Source organism: Chiroxiphia lanceolata, chromosome 3 (assembly GCF_009829145.1).
Source record: "Chiroxiphia lanceolata isolate bChiLan1 chromosome 3, bChiLan1.pri, whole genome shotgun sequence".
Lineage (NCBI taxonomy): Eukaryota > Metazoa > Chordata > Aves > Passeriformes > Pipridae > Chiroxiphia > Chiroxiphia lanceolata.
In genome coordinates, this window is record NC_045639.1 from 61,201,872 (window position 1) to 61,225,893 (window position 24,022).

General features: G+C 37.7%; 1 protein-coding gene across 2 annotated transcripts in view; it reads right to left on the bottom strand.

The window, feature by feature from the left end:
• Positions 1-3,297: 3,297 nt before the first annotated feature.
• LAMA2 (laminin subunit alpha 2) overlaps positions 3,298-24,022 on the bottom strand; it is a 359,058-nt gene continuing 338,333 nt past the window's right edge. For both annotated transcript variants that reach the window (XM_032682503.1, XM_032682504.1), the window contains exons 57-66: positions 23,265-23,413; positions 20,726-20,902; positions 19,701-19,914; positions 14,991-15,103; positions 13,358-13,547; positions 10,866-11,021; positions 7,309-7,462; positions 6,822-6,952; positions 6,010-6,232; positions 3,298-3,556 (exon numbers count right to left, since the gene is read on the bottom strand). In XM_032682503.1, coding sequence (XP_032538394.1) covers positions 3,399-3,556; positions 6,010-6,232; positions 6,822-6,952; positions 7,309-7,462; positions 10,866-11,021; positions 13,358-13,547; positions 14,991-15,103; positions 19,701-19,914; positions 20,726-20,902; positions 23,265-23,413 — 1,665 coding nt within the window. In that variant the 3' untranslated portion in view covers positions 3,298-3,398. The remainder of the gene's footprint in view (positions 3,557-6,009; positions 6,233-6,821; positions 6,953-7,308; positions 7,463-10,865; positions 11,022-13,357; positions 13,548-14,990; positions 15,104-19,700; positions 19,915-20,725; positions 20,903-23,264; positions 23,414-24,022) is intronic.

The following is a 24,022-nucleotide window of genomic DNA, read 5'->3' on the forward strand; positions in this document are numbered from 1 at the left end:
TTGAGAACTGCTTGTATTCAAACTTGAAAACATAACCTTTTTCATGCATAGCAGTTTGCCTAAAACTACAGATTAAGAGTGACTATTCATCATAAATGCCTAAAAGTGACCTCAGTCAACAAGGTCCATCTTGAAACAATTTAAAAAAACACCTGTATGTGAGTTTTTCTTTTTAAGTTCAGCAGCAGAGTATTTAAAGTGTGTGCAAAAAAACCCAAAACCAAACAAACAAAAAAAAGGAAAAAAAAAACAGTAAAAAAAAGGCAGTAAAAACTTTTGTATGCAAAATATCCACCAAAATAAGGTTTTAAATACTTGTGTGCTGTGGATGTGTATTAGTTTGAAGTCTTTATTAGTTTTCAGTCTTGAATTGGAAAGGTATTGTCTTGCTCCTGGAACAGTCAGCAGTGGCATAATCTCTAGCAATTTGCATATGGCTCTGAAGCTCACAACCTGCTGGTTTCAAGCAATTTTAGTCTTTATCTGGAATCTGACAATCTACGAATCTCTCGTATGGCAAGAGGTCTTGTACTAACAGGGAGCTGGGATCATTCCCAGATGCTGTGCTGAATCTTCAATGCAGAAAGCTTTACTAACAGCACTTGCTGCATCCACTCACTGATCTGCAAAAACAAATTAGTCAGGTTTTTCTCTTTTAGCTTGGCTGTTTGCTGAAGTAGCTGTTGTTTCAGCCTACTGAGTGTATTTCCTTTAGCAGAGGACAGCAGATGGTTGATTATTTCCACTCAGAAGTTCAAGAAATGAAATAATGTGCATTGTTTCATTCTTTTTTGCTCTGTCCCACACATTCCTGGAAGGTCATGCAAGAGAGAAATAATTCAACATAGCTAAGAAAATAAAAGCCTCTCTTTTTCTTTTTTCCCTTTCCATTTCTTTCATTCAGAAACTCCAGTAATTGTTTTGAAAGCAAAGACATATTTATGTGAAAGACCATTGCTGATGCAGCACTGAGCAGAGCAATGGCAATTTCCTGCCTCTCAGGCTGGCCACGGTATTAACTCATGCTGCTCTAGTTTCAGTTGTTCAAATTTCCCCTGTGTTTTCAAGTCCAAAAAAACCCAACCAGACAGAACAAAACCCCAAAACTTTGCAAACAAGTTTGGGTTAAAAAAGAACCAACAAGTTGAGCAGAATCTAGAGGCTAGGATAGGAAATATGCCTAGGTAGTGTAATGGGCCAAATGGCTTGGCTGTTCTGTGTGTTGTGAGAAATTCATAACAGTAACATACATCCCCATGCAGAAAAGTCTTGGGGCTTCATTTGTTCATATTTTTCAAGACTTTTGGAAGTACTCAACTGTATTTGAAGTGTTATGGCCTGCTTTTCTTGAGCTGCTCAAACTATCCTGAAATATAGGGATGAGAGTAGGTAAATACATGAGGTACAAATAATAAAAGAGAAACACATTAATATTTTACATTGTGCTTGTTAGAAGCACTACCATGTAGAAGTTAAATACAGTATGTATTCCATAACTAGGCTTTTTCAGAGACAAATGTATGCTTTGCTAATTCTTAGTACTTTGAACATGGGTAACACTGCATGGCCATCAACTGTTTCTTAACATTAAGGGCCAGTTGCAACTAAAACCAGAATACTCACTGAAAACAATTACTTCAGGGCTTCACATGAGCTAGACAGTTTTTCTTCAGGTGTATGTGATTGATGGTAGACTCCTCAAACCATCAGAGTGGAAGTATACATATTTACTACCATCTCTTTAATGCACTTTCCCAGAGTAAAGATGTCTTTTTTTCCCCCGTGGCAGTTTAAAGAAACATTGTAAGCCAAAGAGGCCTTTTGTAAAATACAAAGCACTCCTGCAGGAGTGCTCACGGTCAAACACAAATTTTGCAGTTAGCCTATGCACAAATTTTGCACTGCCTTCTTTTAGTAATGTCGGAAGTTCTGAAAATGTTTATTCAAGACCCTCTGTGGGTAGAAAAAATAATTAAAACCTGTTTTTTTCTTTTAATTGCATGGTTCTGCTACCTTATTGCTAGGGTTTTTTCTTTTGTGTAGCTAGTTTTTTTTTACATTCATATAGTAACTGTTCTGCATCACAACCTTTGCAAAAGTACAGTTTAACAACTTGAAACAATCCACATTTCAATGATGATTTCATAGTCCTCTAGAACATACAAAGCACTGAAGAAAATCACTAGGATTTGACATTTTAGTGAGAATCTAGGCAGCAACTTTCCTCTCTCCATCTATGTTTCCACAGAGAAGTATAAATTTTATTTAAGGAAGATCATCTAGGGTGGCTTCTGCATTCAGTATTCCTCACAAACTGACAGCATCAAGCAGAAGCAGTAGAGCTGAACTTTGGAAGCTGCTTTTAAAGTGAGGATTTCATAAAGAGGTAATAGTAGAGATTAGTGGTAGGTGGTGCACTAATAATCTCTGGGATTCTCCTGCTTCACCACCATTCTGCTCCAAGTGTCCAAATTTCATCTTCATTTAAAAACTGAGTTTGTGAATTTTGCTATGTGTAACTTCAATATCATGTGTAATTGGAGAGAGAGGCAGTATCAAACTTTATTTGATACTTTATGTATTTTGAGGTAAGTAATAGAACCTGGTTTTATAGGTTTCCATTAGAAACTCAATCTCCCAACATCAAACAACATAACCTCTGTTAAAATCCAGTGCTATTCAAACGATATAGCAGGGACTTAAGGTGCAACATATTTTCTTCAATAATCCCAAATACATTAAGTTGTAACGTTTTCCCTTCTGCATTTGGTTCCATAGTTATAGCATGACAGCAGCCATGTAGATTACACAAAGTTTTGATTTTCTCAGTGAAACTTCATGGGAAATATTATGGTCAGAAGAATTTTCTAGTAGCTCTTGGGAGTGACCAAAGCATAATTTTTTGAAGCAAAGTAATATGCTAATGAAGGACAGAGCTGTGCATGCACACAAGTGCACTGTATTTAGAATAGTAAAGGAATACAAGTTTACAGATCTACTTCACCAAAAGCATTTAGGGAGCTTTTAAGGGAGTTGGACTCAATGATCCTTATGGGTCCCATCCAATTTGAGATATTCTGTGATCGTGTGTTCCATAAAACCAGAACAACTTGCATAATATGTAGTCTCACTCATCACAAGAATGATGAAACATTTGCATTTCAACTATAAGAAAAGAGATAAATAAAAATTTTTGTTCTACTCCCTTAATGAAGGGGATGGGGAAGGGGTTAATTCATGAATTCTTGTGAGGTACGTTGAATTAGACATTTGAATATACCACAAACACTACTCAAATACTTGCATAAAGACATTTTATTATGAATGCATTTTAGGTATAGATTTTTTTTTTAATCTGAGGTGCTTATATAAACAGACCCCTATTGGCTGAATGACAGTTAGTTTGCAGGGCACGACAGTGGCTGAACACCCTTCAGCTCCAAAGCTTTGCTGAAGTTAATCTCTTGAGGTTTTGCAGTACCCTTGGTGAGCTTCAGAAATCGAATACATCCTTTAAAACGGATATTAGTAGTCAGCCCAAACTGGGTCACACCATCTGAAGGGGGGGGAAAAAAAAGGAAAAGGGAACTGTGTTAGTTTGAGTTGATACTTAATTTTGTTGTTTGAGAGTCCTGCAGGAAAACAGATGTCCCCAGCAATATATGAATGTTTTATTTGCTGTATATATTAATTAGTAAAAAAATTACAAAGATTATGAGTAAATGTGATAAATGCTTATCTTAGACAATAATCCACTCTTGTTTTCTTTTTCTGTCTTACCGTGACAGTGGCAGAATCTGAACACATTTAAACTGCCATTGTAAATCATGGATGCAACTTGCTAACTATAAATGGTGTAGGATGCATACATGGTAGTTCGGCAGATATTCAAGTTTTCAAGCTATTTATCCACAGAATAACAGAGAAAAAAAGGCCAAAGTGTACACAATTCTTGGCTCTAATGTCAGAAGAAAGCCAGTTCCTCAGGATGGACTTCAAGGGACATTTATGGACTTCTTTTGACAGTTTTCAAGCATGCTGACTTTTTTTTCTTGCTGATAGTAAAGCCAGGGATTTGAGTACATCTCTTCCACTAAAGAAGAAGGGGATAGAAGTGAGGGTGGTTAGACTGGGAAACTGGAAATATTTCTCTCAATTGCTTGAAATTCATGGCCCAACTTTTTTCTCAGTGCTCTGCTACAGGGATGCACTTCGATACATATCTATGTGACTGATAAAGTAAGAGTTGCAGAAATAACCTTACACCTGTAGAGGAAAGACTGACCATAGCATTACTCTGTTTCACAGATGATGAGATGGCTGAATCCATTTGTCCCTCCTTGCACAGGGAAGAGTGATACTAAGAGACGAGTAATAGTTTTTATGGGTACTCAGGAATTTATATTCTTGTCCATGCTGTGGTGCTGAAAATTTTCTCTACACAGAAAATTCTCCATCAGCTAATTCTAGCTGGTTTACAAATGTTTTGCACTGTTTATGCAGCCAGGAGAATCCTCAAGAGAACGGAAAATACAAAAGCTTACTAATTTTACAAAATCTCATGATACTGTGTTTCAAATTTGAGATGAAGCTGTCCAGGTATTGGGAATATTAAAACAAATCTTGGATAAGCTAGACTAGATGGCAAAAGAAGTGTGAAGTGTTTACATGTGCAGTAGGTTTATTAAATAATTTCATAACTTGCCATGTGTCTGAACTCAGGAATGTCACTTTAACATGATGTAAGGGTAGGCTTGTATGTACAGATTGCAGTGTTACTGCGAATTGTTTCTCTTGCAATATACTTCTTGACACACAGTCCAGAATGAGTTAGTAACTCCATCTGCAGTATTTCTTTAGTACTAGCTCCTATATAGGATCTTGTTTTGTTATAAAAAGGCTACAACAAAGCTCTTTTCCCTCTGGCATAAAGTTGTTGGTCCTTATGAATAGTCATTGTGACTGAAGTACAACTCTCATATGTCAGTATCAAGGACATTTTTTAAAATGTTCTGGAGCTTGAGATAGAAGGCTTTTTGGATTCACTATATCACACATCAGAATGGGGGGAAAATACAACTTACAGAAAATAATTTAGGAATTAACTCAGAGGTGTATTGCCATTGCCCTCAGTATTCACTAGAGTAGACAGATACTGCAAACTTACTTTGTTTTTTTGTTTGCAAGCTAGAGGGAAACTTTACTATAAAAGTAACAAAACTGTACTTTGTAAACATATCAACTGCGTTTTCAGAAAGTAAACTACTGTTAGATAAACTTATTGACTGTTTATGAAGAGATAAATACTAGCATTCATTATCAGTTTAGTGGAAGATAAAGCTAGCTACAGAGGTCAGCTCCGTTCTCAATCCTCTTCAATCACCTCTGCATAAAGCAATTCTCTCAAGGGCTTCCAGAATACTGATTAGCAAATTTTGATTATTTTTTTTCCTTTAAAAACCAGCAGAACAAAAGCAAAGACATTAATCAAGAAGAGATGGTGTCTTCTCACCTCTCTTTGCAAGCTGCCCTGCACATTCCTAAGTTCCTCAGCCTAAGTTCCTAGGCTGATTTACACACATGGTTCCCTGCCCCATGCAAGGGCATACATGCATTCTTTAGTTAAAATTTGCCATTCTTCAGTTAAATTTAAATTTGCTATATACTGTTACTATTACAACATAACTATTATGCTGTTACTAAACAGAAAGTTTTAAGAAGGAGGTTATGTGCGTGTGTGAGCAGCAGAAGGCAGAAAGTCTGCCTGATTCTCTGTGACAGTGCCTATTTGAAATGGGGCAGAGGTATCTGTGAGACTCCCTTGGTGTTGCAGAACTTCTTGTTCTGAAATGCAGCTGGATGCAGAAACGAGCATCCATGACAACTGATACACACTTGGCCAGTCTTACCCATCATCTTTAATATACTGGTCCTAATTGTACCTCAGCCATTACCAAGGCAGTGTTACTAGAGCATAAGTAAAGCACAAGTTGTGTGTTACGTGCTTACCAGGATAGCCTCCAACGAAGACAGGGTCATTAGTGTCCGCTGAGGTCGAGGCCCTGTTTGGGCTGCTATTATCCACCTGTTTGCCGTCAATAGTCAGCTCTAAATGGTGTTTGATCTTGTTTGCAATAACCTTGTGCCACTGTCCATCACACAAGCTGCCTGGTGCATCTGGCTCATAGACAGCAGAGAATCGGCCTGCACCATTGTCAACGTGAAACATCACCTGAAAAGCATGACATGGCCAGTTTTCAAAATGGTTCTTAAGTTCTTTTTTGTTTAAAGTCAGCATGGTCTGACTGTACACACACTCTAATTTAATACCAGACTCTATGTGGCTTGCTCTTTCTCTGGGATGTCTGTTATATCACTGAGATAAACACAAGCGGAAATGAACAAAATTGCTGTATTTCCATTTTTGGGGTCTTAGTTTTAGGGTGTTTCACAGCCCCCCCCCCCACCCCCAAGCTCTCTATAGTGACAGATTAATGGCTGGTTTTCTGGACTGTGGAATAAAAGATATAAACAAGAAACCGGTATTAATGACAAAGCCTTTCCTCAAAACTTCTCATATAGTCATTAATTTAAGACCTGATGATGTCGTTTTAGGAAACTCAAGTGTTACAGAATTTTTTAAAGTATCTTTTGAAAGTGTTAAGAGACTACAGGTGTATGGAAAGTGACAAGTGTTGCATAAAGGAAAGCCCAGATATTGTTTGAGATGCCTTGAGATTGGGGTAGTAACCTTGCATTTAAACTACCTGTGCTGTCTAAAACCAATCTTTATAAAGAGACAAAACTGCTTTGCTACTCACTTTTCCACCTACTAATTCAATGCCAAGCCCATCCATTTTCTGGCTGCTGACTCCTAGAAGAACACCATTCATTCGTGTTGTACGGAATTCAAATTCCACAAGCAGGTCTGTTCCCACTCTGTATGCACCAACTTGGAGAGAAAAGGGGAAGCATAATAAAATGAAGATAAGCATTTAATACATTATTCCTAATAATCACACAAAGTGTGTTGTGAGTAATGTGAGGTAACTAAGCATTATTAATCAACTCCATTTCATGTGAAATCATGTAAATAACTGTTATGGTGGTTGTGCTTAGTGTGAGACCTTGCTAGAAAGTCATATAGTCTATGCTTAGGCAAGATAACCAAAACCGATCAGTGACAGTTTCAAGCAGTGGTCTCATTTTGCCTCCAGCCAACAGGAGTTAGGTAGCACTGGGAGTTTTTGAAAGCAGAATCTCCTCTTTCTCTGTTCTTTGTCTATCAGTAGAATTGTTGTTCATTACCTGTTTTGGCAAAGCCTGTTCCATCAAAATATGTTCCCTTCTGGGCATTGACAAAGCATTTCCCAACACTGAAGCTGGAAGTTGGATTATCCAGGTCAACAGGTGATTCTGTCATTTTAAAATTCCTGATGCAGCCATCGATGCTGTAGATGATCTGCAGTCAATATTTCAAACAAAATGTATAACTGCGAAAGTAAGCCTAAAGTATGCAATCAAAAAGTACATTTCCTCTGCTTCTCTGCTGGATTTATGGAACTGGATAAAACTTGAATTTTACATGGCTAATGTTTAATATCTGATTGTAATTGGAATCTAATCTTAGTCATACTGAGGATGAATTACATTACTTTTCAGTGATGTGATCTGAGTCACATCTATTTGGCTTAATGGAGGGGACATAAAATAATACACCGCATAATGAAACAGCAAATTACATCAGCAATGCAGGAATTTAATGGCCTATACTTTACCTTTTTAATTGACTAGGGTTTGCAAGTAGATGAAGATACTGGATATAGTTCTCTGGGCTGCTGGTAATTTTACTAGGGTTTTTTTTTTCTTCCTTTAATCACTTTGCTGTGGGCCTAACGTTGCATGGTAAGGAGAGGTAATGCAGATACACGGCTACTAAAATGAACAACCCTATGTAAAGGTTGTTGACTGTACGTAGTCTGATGACCACAATGATAAGCGCCACTCTGTTGGCCAGAGAGGCAAGTGGAGGCATGGAATGTACTTAGGTATAAGGAGGCTCCTGTGCAGGGCAGCAAACTGCAGCTCCAATTTGGCTTCTGCACTGGGCGCACATGACTCTGACTCCCAGTGGGCGATGTGTGCGCACTTAAAATGGTGGTGTAAGTACGCAACATCTGCCTGGGGCAGGAGTGAGGGACTACCTAGGCTACGCACTGGGCTGCCCTGGGTGTGATCAGAGCATACCAATGGGTCCTCTGGAAGCCACTGGCATCTCCTCCAGAGCTCTGTCTCCTTTTTTCCCTCCAAGGTGTGCAGAAGCTGCATTTTGGTTCTCAGATTCAGACAAGGGCTTTGATCTTTGACTTAGAATTAGAAAAGTCTATCCCTGATATCAGTGGGAGAAAGGAAAATGATAAAACATGCACTTTGAGAAAGAAAAAGAAGATATATTCAGAAGCAGAGCAGTAGAAAGGAGGAAAATAAACATCTGTGTATAAAATAGAGCCTAGAAATATGAGCAAATACAGAAAGGATAGAGGTACATCTGCAGAGACAAGTCTTGACTCTGCACACTACCTCCTCTAACAGTATTCTGACTAGTAATTGAAAGAATTTCCAAGAATTTTCTTGTAAATCAAAGCTGTATGTACCGCGAAATTATATAGCTTATTACAGCTAAATATACCTGTACAAAATTTTCATGAGAACTTGAGCAATATCACTGAATAAATTCAGTTCTGAACTGAACAATGCTTTCTGTCAGATTCTTCATAAATAGACCTTTTTGTAATTTCTAAGTGAAAGTCATCTCCAGATCAAAAAGTTTTGTTATCAACAAAGGAAAATGCCAGAAAAGAAAACAAATCTTTCCATTTTCACTGCAAGAATAAATCACAGAAATGCAAGATATGTAGACAACTCAATTACGTTCTCTAGTTTAAAATTTCCCTTTGCTTATGGAAAAGCAAATCTGGTGACACATTAGCATGGTAATATAACCTCTGTTGCTGAAAGCAGAGTTTTGTGTGCTTAAAATGTGAGTTCTGCTGAATCCAAATAAGTAGGTATCAGTCTTCTGCACTGAATAGAAAGCCAACCCACCTCTGGTTATATAATCAATTAGTGTCTAAAAAGGCTAATGAATGTTTAGAAGAAAGTCTTAATTAAGATAACATATCCTTTCAACTTTGCTTCAGAGCCTTTACATGAAGTCTACAACACAACACTCTCTTAATACATCACTGGGTGTGTATTAATTTATTGAGAATGATTGGAAGACAAGTACTGGTTTTTACACGGCATTTGAAGTCACAGCTTCATTTAAGTCCCAAAGCACTTAAGACTATCAGAATCTGACATGATTGTTACTGCCAGACTGAGCCATTTATCTGCATGGGTTCCCTCCATTACTTCTGACAAAGAGCAATAGGTAAGGATTTAGTGTTATCTTTCTCCTTAGATTAGTATTTGTAAATTGCAGGTATATTTCAAAGAGCATGATTTGATACTACTATGAATTATGTGTTGTGGGTAATTAAGTATTGCTTTTGTTTTTCAGCGTCTCAGATTTGTCTTGGTAAATCCAAATTATCAGTAGATTTGCCTCAGTTTGAGTGTTCTGCACAATTAATTATTTGCTGAGAAACATTATCTTACAAGTCAGTTTTCTTTATGAAATACAACTCTCAGATGTAGAGTGGTTACTTATACCCTTTGTTCCTTGTCCATGAGTTGTTACAGGGACTTACTTAAGCAGAGTCTAGGAATTCCTTTTCTGTATTTATTTTGTCCACCCAAACTGGAGGATTCTTGCCTGTTTATAGACTAGTATTTGCCATTCCGTAATCGTCTTGCAGTTTCTTTGGGTGTCCGTTTTGTTTCCTTACCAGATTTGTACTTTTGCCTTCTCTTTACTGATTCTGTACAACTGTCCAGGATGAACCCAGATAGAGCTGATACTCACATTCTATTTTTTGTGTTTCTGAATTGTGCTGTACTAGATGGCTAATTTGTTGTTCGCTATAATTAAATTCACTCAAGTTCAGGCTTCTGCTTCGAAAGAACCCTCTGCAGAGAGAGAAAAATAAGGCACAGAAGAGGTTTCTCTCTGATTCAGATACTGATGTATCTGGTGAGGCTGGAAGGGCATCAAGAAAGTGAAATGACTGACATGAAGTTGTGTAGATACATGCAGTAAATGGCTTGGGTGAGACAGTACAGTGTTCCTAGCTAATTCTACAAAGTTCAGGCCAAACTTATATTCACTTCTCTGGGCTCTCTGTTTTTCAAGGTATCTTCCGTGTCAGCATGGAAGCTGGCCATTTGAACTGAAACAGTGATAAACTGATACATGAACATTTGATTTGGAAACAGAAAGACTACAGCAGAATTTTCATGGCCTTACTTCAAAACACATTCTCTCCTCTTTTAGTAATACCAATACACAACTGATTACTACAGTAAGTAGCAGTACTATTGGGTACTTTGTCCAGGGTAATTTTGGCTTCTGCTGCTTCTTGTAGGAGGTGCTTTCACTGTTTATTAGCATTTGTTGCTAGATGAATTACAGCAACGGGAAAGGGCAAATGGTACTCAGGAACCTAAATGCTACCTGCACAGTGATCCAAGTGGATACAAGTGTATGGAACTTCCTGATTTTCCAAAAGAGTAACTCTTCTATTTCTATTTGTATTTTTTGTTGCATTAACTGGACTCCAAGTGAAAGGATGTAATGTACCTCTCCTACGGTCCATTTTATTCATATTCTTGAGCAATCTGAGGGAAAAGCAAAACTGGAGAGACACTAGTACCAATCAAAACATACTTAAGGAGTGTAAGATAACCTAAACAAATTTGCTTACCGGACCAATTCTTCTGGTTGTGTAGTTAATGGGCAATCCTCCGACATACAGCATTCCTACAACATCTAATATATCAGCTTTCTTGGGGCTAACAGTCCTGTTTGAAATACCATCTACTATAAGGTTTCCTTCTTGCTTTGTTCGAATTACTTTTATCTAGAAAGACACACAAATGCAATACAATTACAGATAGTTTTCTGACAACAAAGCATTTCCAGATTGTAACCAGCCTTACAGTCCAAAATATGTAACAATACAGGAGAAAGTAGTAGGAGTGGTTACAGAAGTACCATGGCAGCAACTATGAATGATATTTATGGAACAAAGCTCCTGAGCAATGTTTTGTGCAAACATTTGACTGTCTTTTAATCGCATCTGGTTTAGGAGGCATCACAATGATTATTTATTAGAATTACTGAAAAGACTTGAGGTTCCTTTAAAAAGCTTCATCGTGTTATAATAGGCACAGCACAATATTTTTTTTCCTGGAATTAGACAGCAATTTTAAGGACTGAGAATTGTAAATTTTGAATGTTAATTGTACTGGTTGCAAATCTTCATTGCAGCACACATTTGCAGACAATATTGAGTTTATGATTCCACTAGCTTGGACATGCCTCAGGTCATAGTTCATGCTAGAGCAAATATAATACCAACTATGTTCTGTTGGTTATTATGACTTCTGCTCAGACAAATGGGCTGTGAATTGCATGGAAGAAGTGCAGTTGCTGAAGAGCTGAGTAAATTCTACCCCAACAACCACAGGCCAATGTCTTTCCAAAGGTTTATACCGAAACCTCTACAAATCAGTATAATAATGGTTCTGCATAAAAAAGGGATAAATGCATCATGCGTATTAGTGGATTTCTAAAGAGCACAGTATGTGGCTCACCAGAGTAGCAAAGAGAGACAAAGAGCATTTTTTGGCTTTTCTTTAGTGTGGCTGCTTCTGTTTCAGTGTGGCAGCATATCTGTCATGCAATGGGAATGACTGAACACTGACAACAGTGGCCTGAAGGTGAGGGACTGAACTTGGTGCTTACAGGCAACTGTAAATTTGAGATGGATAACTACACCTTGGGCAGAAGGATTAGGTGAGTGAAACAGGAACTGGGAACAGACACCCTTGGAGAGAACCTAAAAAGATACCAGCAGCACGACGTGTCTTCTGCAGGCCTGAGGGAAATGTTTTAACCTAAATCATTTCATATGGAGAAAAGGTTGTCATTAAGGGATTATTTTGAGGAAAAGCCCCTGTTTTTGTAGAAACAAACACTGTGGCCTTTTCTTAAAGACATTGCCTTCCCTCTCCCCCCTCTCAAAATGGATTTTCTTGTGCTTTTTGGGAATTGTGACTTTGTCTTCATTCTCCCCTACAGAAATAGGATCTACAAAAAGGGGCCCTCTCCTGTGGAGTGTCAAGTTGTATGCCCCAAAAGCACAATCCTCCTTTAAGAAATACATGCTCCAGACAGTTCTCTTAGAATAAAGAGGGTATGGCTAAAGAACAAAAACATATCTCTTCTGTATGTGCAGAGGGACTAGCAAGAAGGGGCCTTGGTCTACTGCCAGTGCTCCTAGATATTATATTGCATAAAACAGATTAATTATGAATACAACTTCATTTTTCCACTTATGTGTAGAGCAGTTGGTATCATCAAAAAGTTCATGACTAAAAATCCAGTGAAAATAAAATTCCCGGAGAACAGAGTGGGAATGAAGCAATTAAAGTGTAAGAGAAAATGCAATTAGATTTTCTCCTGATTTGGTGATGAGATGTGGATGGTGAATTTTCAAAGATCTGTACAAAATTCAGTATATCTTACGGTATATAATTTGAAAACATAGTTATATGTACTCTTTTCTTCACTGTCTTTATTGGTGCCTTCCAGCATGTTACCTAATGAATATACTATGTGTCTGTTGTCCTTGTCCACTAAATACTAAATTTCACAGTTGTGATATTATTCCTAAATGCTACAGGCATTGCCTATAATGCTTCCCCTCATAGAGTCACGGATGGAGCTGTCAAATACATCCATGTATATCATATTTATTCCTTAAGGAATTAATAATCCAGGGAAGGTTTACTTGCATGTTACCTCTTTTTTTTCCTTTATTTTTCTTTATTCTTAGCACCATGCTTAACAATGACATTATTAATGTAGAAACAACTGGCTTTAATGATGTATTCCATCATCGTGAGCTGATACTCACCTGAGCCCTATTAGGCAGGAAGGAACATTTCCTGCAGTTCCTTTCCATAAATGGGACATATTTTAAATATGTCCAGAAATATGTTCCCTGAAGGACAAATTTCTGCGTTCCAGTGAATCTGAAAACTCAAATTTTGCTAGATGATTTTTTCCCCAGAAAGTCTTAGTTTACACAAGTTTTGGCTTGTGTAAATTACATTCTGAAAATATCTTAGGGCCAAAAAAAGCTCACTCTTAGCATTACAAAGAATAACATAGCATTAGAGACTATTATACCTTGTGCCACTGGCCATCATTTATTTTGTTTGGAACCACTGTGTTGGTGTCTCCACTCCCCAGATCATAACTGAAGTAAGGCAGACCATTCTTTATCTGAACTGTAGCAAAATCAGCATGGTTGATGCGGGCCATATAAAACAGCAAGCCAGAATCAGCTGTTGTTCGGAGTTCAAATTCAATTGTAAGTCTAGAAATCAAACAAACAGGAAAACTGTAACCAAGGAAAAGATATTTGGAGTCAGGGAGTGGACAAATTCATCTGCTTTACCTTTTTGTGTTCCTCTAAAAAAACTTTACAGTTGGTGGCCAATTCTACCTGTCCGTTAGAGTTCAAGAAAAATAATTTGATTTTATGCAACTTGCATTTCACACATATCTGATCCCTGACATGTGAGTGTTCATTAGTCCATACAAAACCGCAATCTTGGCATAGAATTTCAAGATATAATTCTCAGCTGCAGCTGTAGCAGCTAGAAAAATCCCAGCACTTGTAAAATTCCAGCAGCGTTTTCCATCATCCACACAATACTCACAGAGAGAGCTGTAGTGACAGCTGGCAAATGTTGAATTTCTAATGAGTTGTATTGCCTGAAGACAGGTTGCAAAACTTTTAAAGATGCAGAGAGAAGAGTTTACAATGAGGATATAAAATACTTATTCTGATTTCTCCTAACAGAAAATGAGGCTGTGTCTGAGCAGGTCTGCTGACCCCTCAGACAGAACAGTGATGCCGAGAACCTCCTCTACAGCAAAGAACCTGTGAAGAAATTATTTCGATTCTCTAGATGCTAAAGTTGTACTGGCAACACATCACTAACCTAGCTCAAGCTGGGCTGCGAAGTCAGTACCTGAAAGTAGTTGATAATATAAATGTGAAAAATCATTTCAAGAAAATGATCAGGCCAGGATCATTCCTACTTTTCTAAAATTAGCATATGGGAAAATATGCAGTACAACATCTTTATAGGGAAAAATAAGTGTGAGCCTCATGGATTTGTAAACTATAAGGTAACAAAAGTGCTTAGTAGTGGGACATGGCATATTTGTTAATGACCACGTGCCTTCAGAGAAAAAATGAAGAATTAACAAGTTATAGCTTCACAAATCAATTGAAAATAGCTGCATTTTCATACACAGTTCACAGAATTCCTTTGCATGTCAACATCTATATGTATATATTGTTATACTTTATGAGGCCGATGTCATTATGTCTGTTTAGTGTGCAAGCTTGATCTTAACTATTGGAGGAAAGAGGAAAAAAGTTTTTCTTATTAAAAGAAATTATCAAGTTACTGAATAAAAAAACTTTCTTCTGAAAAAGCAATCTATGAACTCAGTTGGATGACATGGATACATTCTTCTGTTTGTTTTTCTGAAAATCTATTTGGGATCTGTGCATGCCCAAAGAAAGAGGTAAACTGTTTCTGTGACAGCTACTTAGGTGGGCACTTCATTGCCTAGATTTCACACTTTAATGCTATTTTAGGTTTGGTTAATGAAATGAATTAGTCATAGAATGTGATCTTTTTCAGATTATGTCCATAATTTTGGGAGATGCTTTTGAGAGTATGAGGAGGGGCATTTTATTTTGACATTATTCCACCAAAACTCATTGCTGAAACAATCATACCTGTTTTTCACTTTGGTGTCATCAAATGCAACTGCAATGTGGCTGTTCCTTGAAAGACCAAACTGCTTTCCACCTTCCAAAATGGATGGTACTATGTCAGCAGCACAGGAATCCTGCAAAATATACAGCAATCATACAAACATCAAATTTTTTTATCTGTCTCAGCTATGTATAGGCTGCGAGTCTTCCAGCTTTCAATATTCAGGACAGAATATTCTACCTAGTTGAGAGACTGGCCCTGTTATAAAGCAGTATGACAGGAACTTGGTTTAAAAGCAGAGCTCATTAAGCCAGCTGTAAAAGCAAATAAAAGTAATATATGAACATTGCTGCTTTTACGCTTTCATCAGTGGACATTTACAAGAGTCTTAAGTGATTTCCAGGCAGCTCAGTGTACTCTTAACTCCCATGACTGAGTTTTACACAGTAGGATGCCCTCTTACAAAAATGTAGCAAGATCTAAGTTTTAAAGCTAAGCTTTGTTGGTGACCTGAAATATAGTCACCTTAAAAATAATGAGTTAAAAGTAGTTTCAGATCCTGCACCTTTCAATGAGTCCTCCATTTTACTTCTTTATATTGTTTTATAACTGTAATCTTTGTTTAATGTGCTGTTCTTTTCCGCAGTGCTGCTGAAAGGCCCCTCAAAACAATAAGGGAATCTGAATAACTGATGGATAGACATAACAACTGTTGAACTCCCTGAGCTGTCTAATGTAGACACATTACCCAGGGAATAAAGAAAGAAACCCCTCCCTGTCTGTTCCACCTCTATTAATCTTGAAGTGGTGCAACAATGCAAGGTAAAATATCTTCTGCCCACTATAATTTTCTCTTTTTAATTTCACTAGGTCTTTTACTCTCTGGCCCTAAAGCTCTTGTATAGGGGTGCCTGGGGCAATGTGAGACCATGGTAATTACCAGCTCCTACTCATGTCTAGCTTTTGCCTCCCACTGAGAGTATTGTGAAGAAACTACTCAAAGGATCTAACGAAACACAATATCAGGACAATACCGCTGGGAAAAAAACAAACTTTGATAGCTGCAAGCTCTGTTTTTAAGCACTGTGTCTGCTATCATTTTGGGTTGGTGACAGTCTCTTATTTGAGCCCTGACTCAGCAGGGACCTGCAAAGCACAGGGTGCAGTCCCTTGCTTTCAAATAGTTCTTTCTGTGAAACATTTTTGAAAATATCATGAGTGACTCAGGCATTGGGATTTCAGCTGCAAAGAGGAAATTTCTTTCCCTTTCTCACTCATTCAGTAATGTTGTATTTTTTGTTTTCACACATCACAAAAATCTTCACAAAAGTATAGAGCACTTCTAAAAATTAGTTTTCCATAATGAAATGAATGCTCTGGTTTGAATATGACACAGTAGAACACCATGTATCATGACAAGTACACATCAGTATGCAATGAAGGGGAAAAACAGGGAAAATTCAGTAGGATCAAGTGAAATTATGAATGTGTGACATCAGTCTTCCAGCAATCATCAAATAGGGAAAAAAATTATATTCCCATAATGCAGGGTAAAGTTTTGAATTATTTTAAGCTTTGCAGGCTTATCTAGAAGTTTCACAACTATGTTAATAGTAATGCTATGCATATAATACTTTCAATAACATTTGGACTTGCTAAAATTTGAAGATTTTAAAGGAAAAAAACTAAATGGAAAAAAAAAATCATTAGGGCATATTTAAAAAAAACTTCCAGACTTTATTCACAAGCCTGTGTCTGCCTTCATTTTATCAAAGGACTGCCAGCTTTACAGTCTTCACAAGACTGTGCACTAAGTGGATCATTGGACTGTATTTAAATATCTCAGTTTTGTATTTTCAGTAATGGTCTTAATGTGTCCTGGCTGTTTAATAATCTTCCGTATTCCATGAGTGTGTCAAGACTGAACTCTTTAGCTGCACTTCAGTCTTGTCAGATGTCAGGGACTTGACTGGTAGGTCAAGAAACTAGGTGTGTCTGGCAGTGGAAATAGGAACAGAAAAGCCCACTGGTGGACTGTCACACATTCTCTACATTCTCATTTGCTGTATTAGCAATTGCAAAGAAAGCAATTAGTGGAAAAAGGGAGCATTGAAGCAGTCCAAAGAGTTCACTAATTGTTAATAAAACAATGCAGTAACGCATGAAGCAATAGTGGAAAATACCATCATGGAGTCAAATGCAGAAGTAATGCTGGTACTCTTCATTTCATTGGCAAGTGAATCCTGAGAAGCAGTGAATAACGTGAGGCAGAAGCAGCAGTTACCCAATGTTGAGAAACATTCTGGCATCTATAGCAAGCAGGAGCAGCAGATTGGTGACAGATGTTATTTCCCAAATGTCCTACTCTTTGATCTTGTCTTGCTTTTAGTAGAGGGTAGGTTTTTTCTCATTTGGGATTAAACTGCCCTCCCCTTTTTCATGCAGATGGACAATGGAGAAAAAAAAGTCCTAAAAGGACTTAAATAGAACAGATACTTTATTTAAGCCTGCTATGTGCAAATATTTTTTTCTGCTGTATATTTTCCATATACAGTCTTTCTACTCTGAGATTCTGTATCATTTACTGCCATATGAGTGTTATCTCTTTACCACACTGTAGTTACTTATTTGTTGCAACATTTCCCCGAAAAATACTTTGGAGAACTTACATTATACGAACGTAAACTAACCAAAACTTTGCCTTATTTAAATTACTTTCAAATCTTCAACATAATAACACAGTTTCAATTTTTCCAAGAGAGAAGTAGAGTAATGGTGTTTTATTTAGATCTTTATTTTGAATTCCTATTTCAAATTATCATGGCTCTAGATATGTTGATATAGAAAACTCACCTAGTTACAATGGAACTAGTTTCCAATATTAATGAGAGGATCTATTCCTTCCAATTTTGCTATTTAAAAGTTAGTGCTTATAGTATAAGAAGGTGTGCACTTGCTCTTTCATGCACTTCTGTGTTGTTTTGTTTTGTTTATAAGGCTTAATCAAGAGATACTGTGTCCACATTCCTTCACTACAGTGACCATTAAACTGGACAATCCTTTTACCTTGTTGCCTGGTTCCTTATCTTTCTATGGTAGCCTTACTGTACAGTAAATTTGCTTTCAGCTCCAAACAAAGCCACATTGCAACCCTTGTGCTACAACTACTCCACCTTGTGGGAACGAATCAAAACCGCTGCCCTAGAGCATTAAAAGGCCGACATTTATAACTCTGGAGCCTTAATAACTAAGATGGAGCTTGCCTATGTTGAACCCAAGGCTCCCATTTCCAGGCACACAGATGGCTGCATGTGATGTCGAGACTTCACTTCAGAAAAGTCCTTTTAGATAAATCTGTGCCATATGTACCTGGACAATGAAGGTGGCCATGAATCTCAAATACAAAATTAACCTTAATGAGTTAGGGGTTTTGGACTAACTTTTGTACCATTTTAGAAATCCTTCCTAAGGAAAACCAGATATGAATTCTGAAAACGAGTGTTCACTTGGAGTGACTGTGGCAATGAATTCAGGTTACTTTGTCTCTCGCTTATGGACTTACAGCCTCATTGAAAATCACAACTGTTTTTGTTTGGGGTTTTTTTTGGTGTCCTTCATGCAATTAATTGATAATATTAATCTCTAAGTCACACAAAAAACCCCAATATAAACAAATTTGGTATTCTGTAATGTTGTGTCAGTGAGGACGTGTGAAACGGGAACAAAGATTTAACTAGACCCAAAATGGTTAAAAGATTTTCTGAAGCTAATCCGTGAGAAATTTTCAAAATTACTGACTCCTTTGTATTTGCTATATATTAAATATTACAGTTGTTAACTTCTCAAAACTGTCTTATTATGATAGTGTAAATTCTGATAGAGTAAACAGGCTCCTAACTTGGAAATGTGCAGCTTTTTCACGCTTTTTGGAAACCTCACTCATACTTAACTAGAGCCTGCATAAACCTGTGGGTTGTATGCAGGTTCAACAACATGCAAAGGCTTTTTCCACCAATAATATCTTCCAGTGTATATATTATTCAGTTTAATATTCAGATATCTAAGCATATATTTTCTGAACAGTAAAATGTTGTATCAACTTACAAAACTACTACACTTGTGACAGAAGAAATTTCTTCCTTCAATTTTGTTGTATAAGGCTACTTGTTATTATCTAGCTATTTAAGATTACTGATAACAACAGCTGTCCTCAATTTAGTAGTGAGTGGAGTTTCATTTTGTAAGTCTCCTGAATAAAGTTATAAAATAGCAGTGGAGGAGTTGCCATATCCAACAGATCTCCTGGTTCACCTTTTTCTTCATCCTGTCACTAACATGGCTGTTATTATGTGCATCAGAGAACAGCATGAAAAATCATAATGACACAGATTTCCCATAGGAAAATTCCCCTTTCAACCCCAAGCAGATATTGGTTGGGTAACATCCTGAGGTGTAAGGGTTTATGGCTAAGCATGCAAGCCAAAGAGAATTCTAATGCTATATCATTCTTTAAATTGCTGTCATGATAATACAAGCAAATGAGATCAACTAATTTTCCATTATCCACAGGTTTTACTGACCTGCAACAAGATGTTGCCTTTACAGTATCATGTTGAATTGTTACTATTTTTGCAACAAAGTGTTCCATTATTCTTTATGGCTCACCCTTCAGTTTTGCTCAGAAAAACAAACTTTTAAAACTTCACCTGACTGAAGTGACCTACACTTACAGGGGCTGAAGATAGAGGTGGTGTTGGAGGAGGAGAAGCAGAAGGAATCCTTGGCCCTTCTTTCTCCCCATTAGTGTCTGGTTCAGGTTGGATGATGACTGTTGCACGAGTGGGTTTATCTTCATCCTCAGGTGGCCTAACCTCTGGTTCTAGAGTGGGACATCGGCCAATATCTGCATTTTCGAAGGACATGGGTTGAGCAAAGTCCATGGGGCTGAGAACACACAAAGAAATTGATGTCTGTTATTACTTTTTCTGCCTTTTTACAACCAATTTATAAAGAATAGTTATTTGCTGTAGTGTAATTTCACTGCACAGGACACAGAAGCCAGGATTCATCCCACCCTGTAAAGGTAGGTACAGGTACAGAAGCAGAACACTTAAATTAGAGGTGATCATAGCACTGGCTTTCCTTCCTATAGTCAGTGCAGAGAGACAGGCATCCTCCTTGTCAAGCTTTACCAGCCCAGGTACTTTCAATCACATTGCAGAGAAGTCCTCTCTGATATACAGTGATGGAGTGTGGGGTGATGAGATCCTAATTTAGGTACATCAGATTTTTGAAAGAAAGATTTACACTGGAACTTTCTATAGAGGTTTTACTTTATTCACCATTCCCTTTCTTTGTACCTAAATGTTCCTTCCAGATTACTGCACTTTCCACAAAGCAAATTGATTCCCATGGTGCTTCTTAGAATTTGTATACTCTTGGAGGTGAACCTTACTTAAAATAAAGTGTTACAGTACATCATAAATACCTATCACGGATGCACATCTTACTGCAGTGTTACTGTTGAATTTCTCTGATTTTATAGAAAAATAGACAGTGTTGGCTTATCTGTAAAACAGTTAATTATTGTATAGCCTTTGGAGAATATATTGTAGACAAAAAAAAGGAAGGGTGCTAAAAGAAAACAGATCATATCCTAGGATTTGCTGCTAGTATGATTCCTTGCAACAATGAACTTTCTTCTGGCCGCCAAGACCTCCTTAACTGGACGTTTGTTGGTATCAGTGAGACTTACGTGGCATTAATGACAAGATTCCATATACAGCCTGCAAATGGTGGTATGTTTCTGAGAGGTGCAGTCTGAAACTGAGAAGCAGTACCGCCCACAAAGAGTTTCTTAACAGAGATGGGCTGGTCTGAAGGCAACCTCTGAGTCTGGACTTTGTCTTCATCAACTTGAACAGTGAACATCCTGTGAAAAAGATTTGAAAACAAAGAAATAGATATTTTACTCTGGGTATTGCTTGCATTGAAATTACCCCTTTGTAGGCCCCATTTACTCCTACACCAGCTGTAACACTGAGCAACTCAAATTATGTAATTAGCAGCTCATATTAAATGCATATTAACTACTAGAGGGTTTTCAGCCACTGCTGTGCTTCCTTACTAGTTGTCTGACAAAGCTTGGCAAAATTGTTTTGTGGAGGGGTGACAATACCAGACTGTAGTTGTATAGGAAGAAGTGTTTGTGGTGTGGCAACATTGACACAGTAAGGGTCAAGCCTGCTGTACTGTGATGGTGGATATAATCATCTAGAGCTCAGCAGCATGGGAATAGCACAGGGTCACATTTTGTTTGGATTCCCTATTTACCAGTTTGTACAGGTTATCTTCTTGCTGGGACACAAGCACTGCTACAGTCTGCTCTGATTGCAAGATTAACCAAGCTTTTTCTGGGAAAGACAGCAGAGAAGGAAAATTGCTGATTGTCCACCATGTACTGATACAGGTGCTATAATTCATTCCCATCAGTAATTCACATGGCACAAGTCAAAGACAATGCAGTCCCATGGAAGATACTGTTAAGGCTGAACAGAGGAAAGTAGAAGCCTCTGAAGCAGAGCACCACTGGCTGACCAATCAGTTTCTGGCAAATAACCTCACTTTTGTCAACTGCAAAATTATATTGAACTACCGTGTTCTTCCTTAACTATAATTACAAATGTTAGCAACTGAACAGCGAAAATATATAATCATATATTTAATAAAATAAAACTTGAGTTTGTGATGAGTAGGGGAAGGGTTAATCTTAATTTACATCTTTTCACATCCATTTCAGGTTACAGAAACTGCAGAGTTCAGACAACTGGTTTTGTAACAAAGCTTCTTTGAAAATGCAGAGGTTTCGTCTGAACAAGCATCATCACTGGATAGCATTGTACAACAATTGTGCCTTGATTGTATCCTTACATGTACCCTAACAAGGTCAAGCTACTGTACCTGTTATAGCACTAATTAAAAGAACTTACTTTGTTTTTAGAGCTTTTAATTATTACCTGCATATTCATGTTCTGTCATGGTGGCACAAAATGTATCACAAAAGTAGTCATCCATTTCCAAAATAGCTTTTTCTCCCAAAGAACTTATGGTTTGACTTTAATCTAGTCACTGAAGTAGAGGAGACATATTGTCTGCAGGCATTATTTACAAGGGGTTTTTTAACAATACAATAGGAATTCAGTCAGAAAATTATACTGATAAAGGACAAAACAAAGAAAAGCAAATTACAGAGAGGACAGAAGGGCACCTCGGGACTAGACAGATGGGAACTGTTGTTCAAGAAGGCTTCAGTGCCTTGGTGTTAAGAGGGTGAAGCTTAGTCTTCAGTATGCTAGGATAAGTGCATTGTGTAACATGCTGGATGTCACGTCTTCTTTCTGACTTTTTTATACAACGTAGAACATTATGCATAGTACATGAATCCAATGAATGTCCACATGTACACATTTGTATGTTCAAATGTCCATAATAAACCTTGTTTGGAAGAAGGGCTATTCCAGGCCATAAATAATAATGACTGCCTGAGTCCTACACACTATAGTAGTGTTGTTTCTAATCACTTTCTGAATGGTGAAGAGTAATAAGAAATTTTTACAATGTCTGAGAAAAGGCAAAGGAACTCAAGGGAAATTCTGCTTAAAACAACATGGTCTGAGAAGGTCTGTGATGGATTTTCCAATGAAAATGTCTGTGGGACTGTGTGTTTTCACTGTTTTACCATATTTAGCTGGGCACTACTGTAACCACATGTACATACACCAGCACAGGGCATCTCAAAAAGACTACAGGCTGCTATGCTGTTGCTGTTTCATGGCTAGGCTTCGCGAACAAAGATTAAGGAAGGCTCTATCCACATTTGTTACAGGCACACTGGTGGCTAATGAGGCCAATACGTGACAGACATATCCGATTGCAAAAGGCACAGCAGAAAGACTCCTTAGGTGGTATATTCCGAAGACATGGTTCTTTCTGCATTGTCTTTTCTCCTCAAGAGTGATATTTGCCAAGAATCAAAAGGTTAAAAATGCCAATTCAGGCAAATACAGGTCTCTGGAGGAACAGGCCAATAGCCTAGGAAAGCATGTAAACCCAGCTCTGCAGAACAATAAACAGTATCAGAAACTTACTTCTAAAAATTTTTGGATAATGATGGAATTACACTAGTTTTTTTGTCTCAGCAGAAGTATTTACATGGATTGCCAAAGACATCAATATATTTGCTTTGCTGAATTAGCTGTGCTGTGTGGTCTGTAGCACTTCCAGGAATTTTTTACCCTTTAACTCGTTCTATCCGGATGGAGTGTGCTCTGCCATCGTGAAACTCGCCAGCTTCTGGTCTGACGGTGATTCTGTGGGGATCCCGCATCCCAGTGGAGATATGCACTTCTAGTCGACCTCTGTTTAGGAACACTGCATAGTAGGCCTGCAATGTATATGTTGCCATGAAAAGGTAAGTTGCTTTTGGAAAGAAATTATTTCATTTAGTTTTACATTAGTGTGTATGTTTTATTGTCTTACACTGGTTTTTAATTTGCTCACTCACAGAAAAGACACTTGTTTCAGTTCTGCTGCTGCTGCTACATTCATTTTTGTAATAAGGAATGGGTAAAAGGAGGTCATACTGAAAAACTTCAACAAAACATTTAACTCTCTGCATACCTATGTTCATTCAGGGAAGGGTGGAGGCTTCTAACCCACAATTCTTCTTGTTTTTGTTGTTACAATAACCGGTCTTAAACCCATCAAGGCCTGAATAGCACTAATCTCAGCATGAGTTCTGAGTTTGGAGGCTGGCAAATCATGCCAGTAGTTACTCTAGCAACAATATCATATTGTAGTAGATTTCAGAATCTAACCTCCAGTTACTATAGCAATAAGTGGTCACATTCACTTCTGTGACCTGAGGAGCTGGGAAATGATAAAGGAGCCCCTGCCCTAAAGTTAATGTCACGCAGGTGAGCCATTGCAATGTGCTGTTCCTGCAGTGTGTTACTACAGGTCACTGAGAGCTCTCTTCCAAAATAGGCAGAAA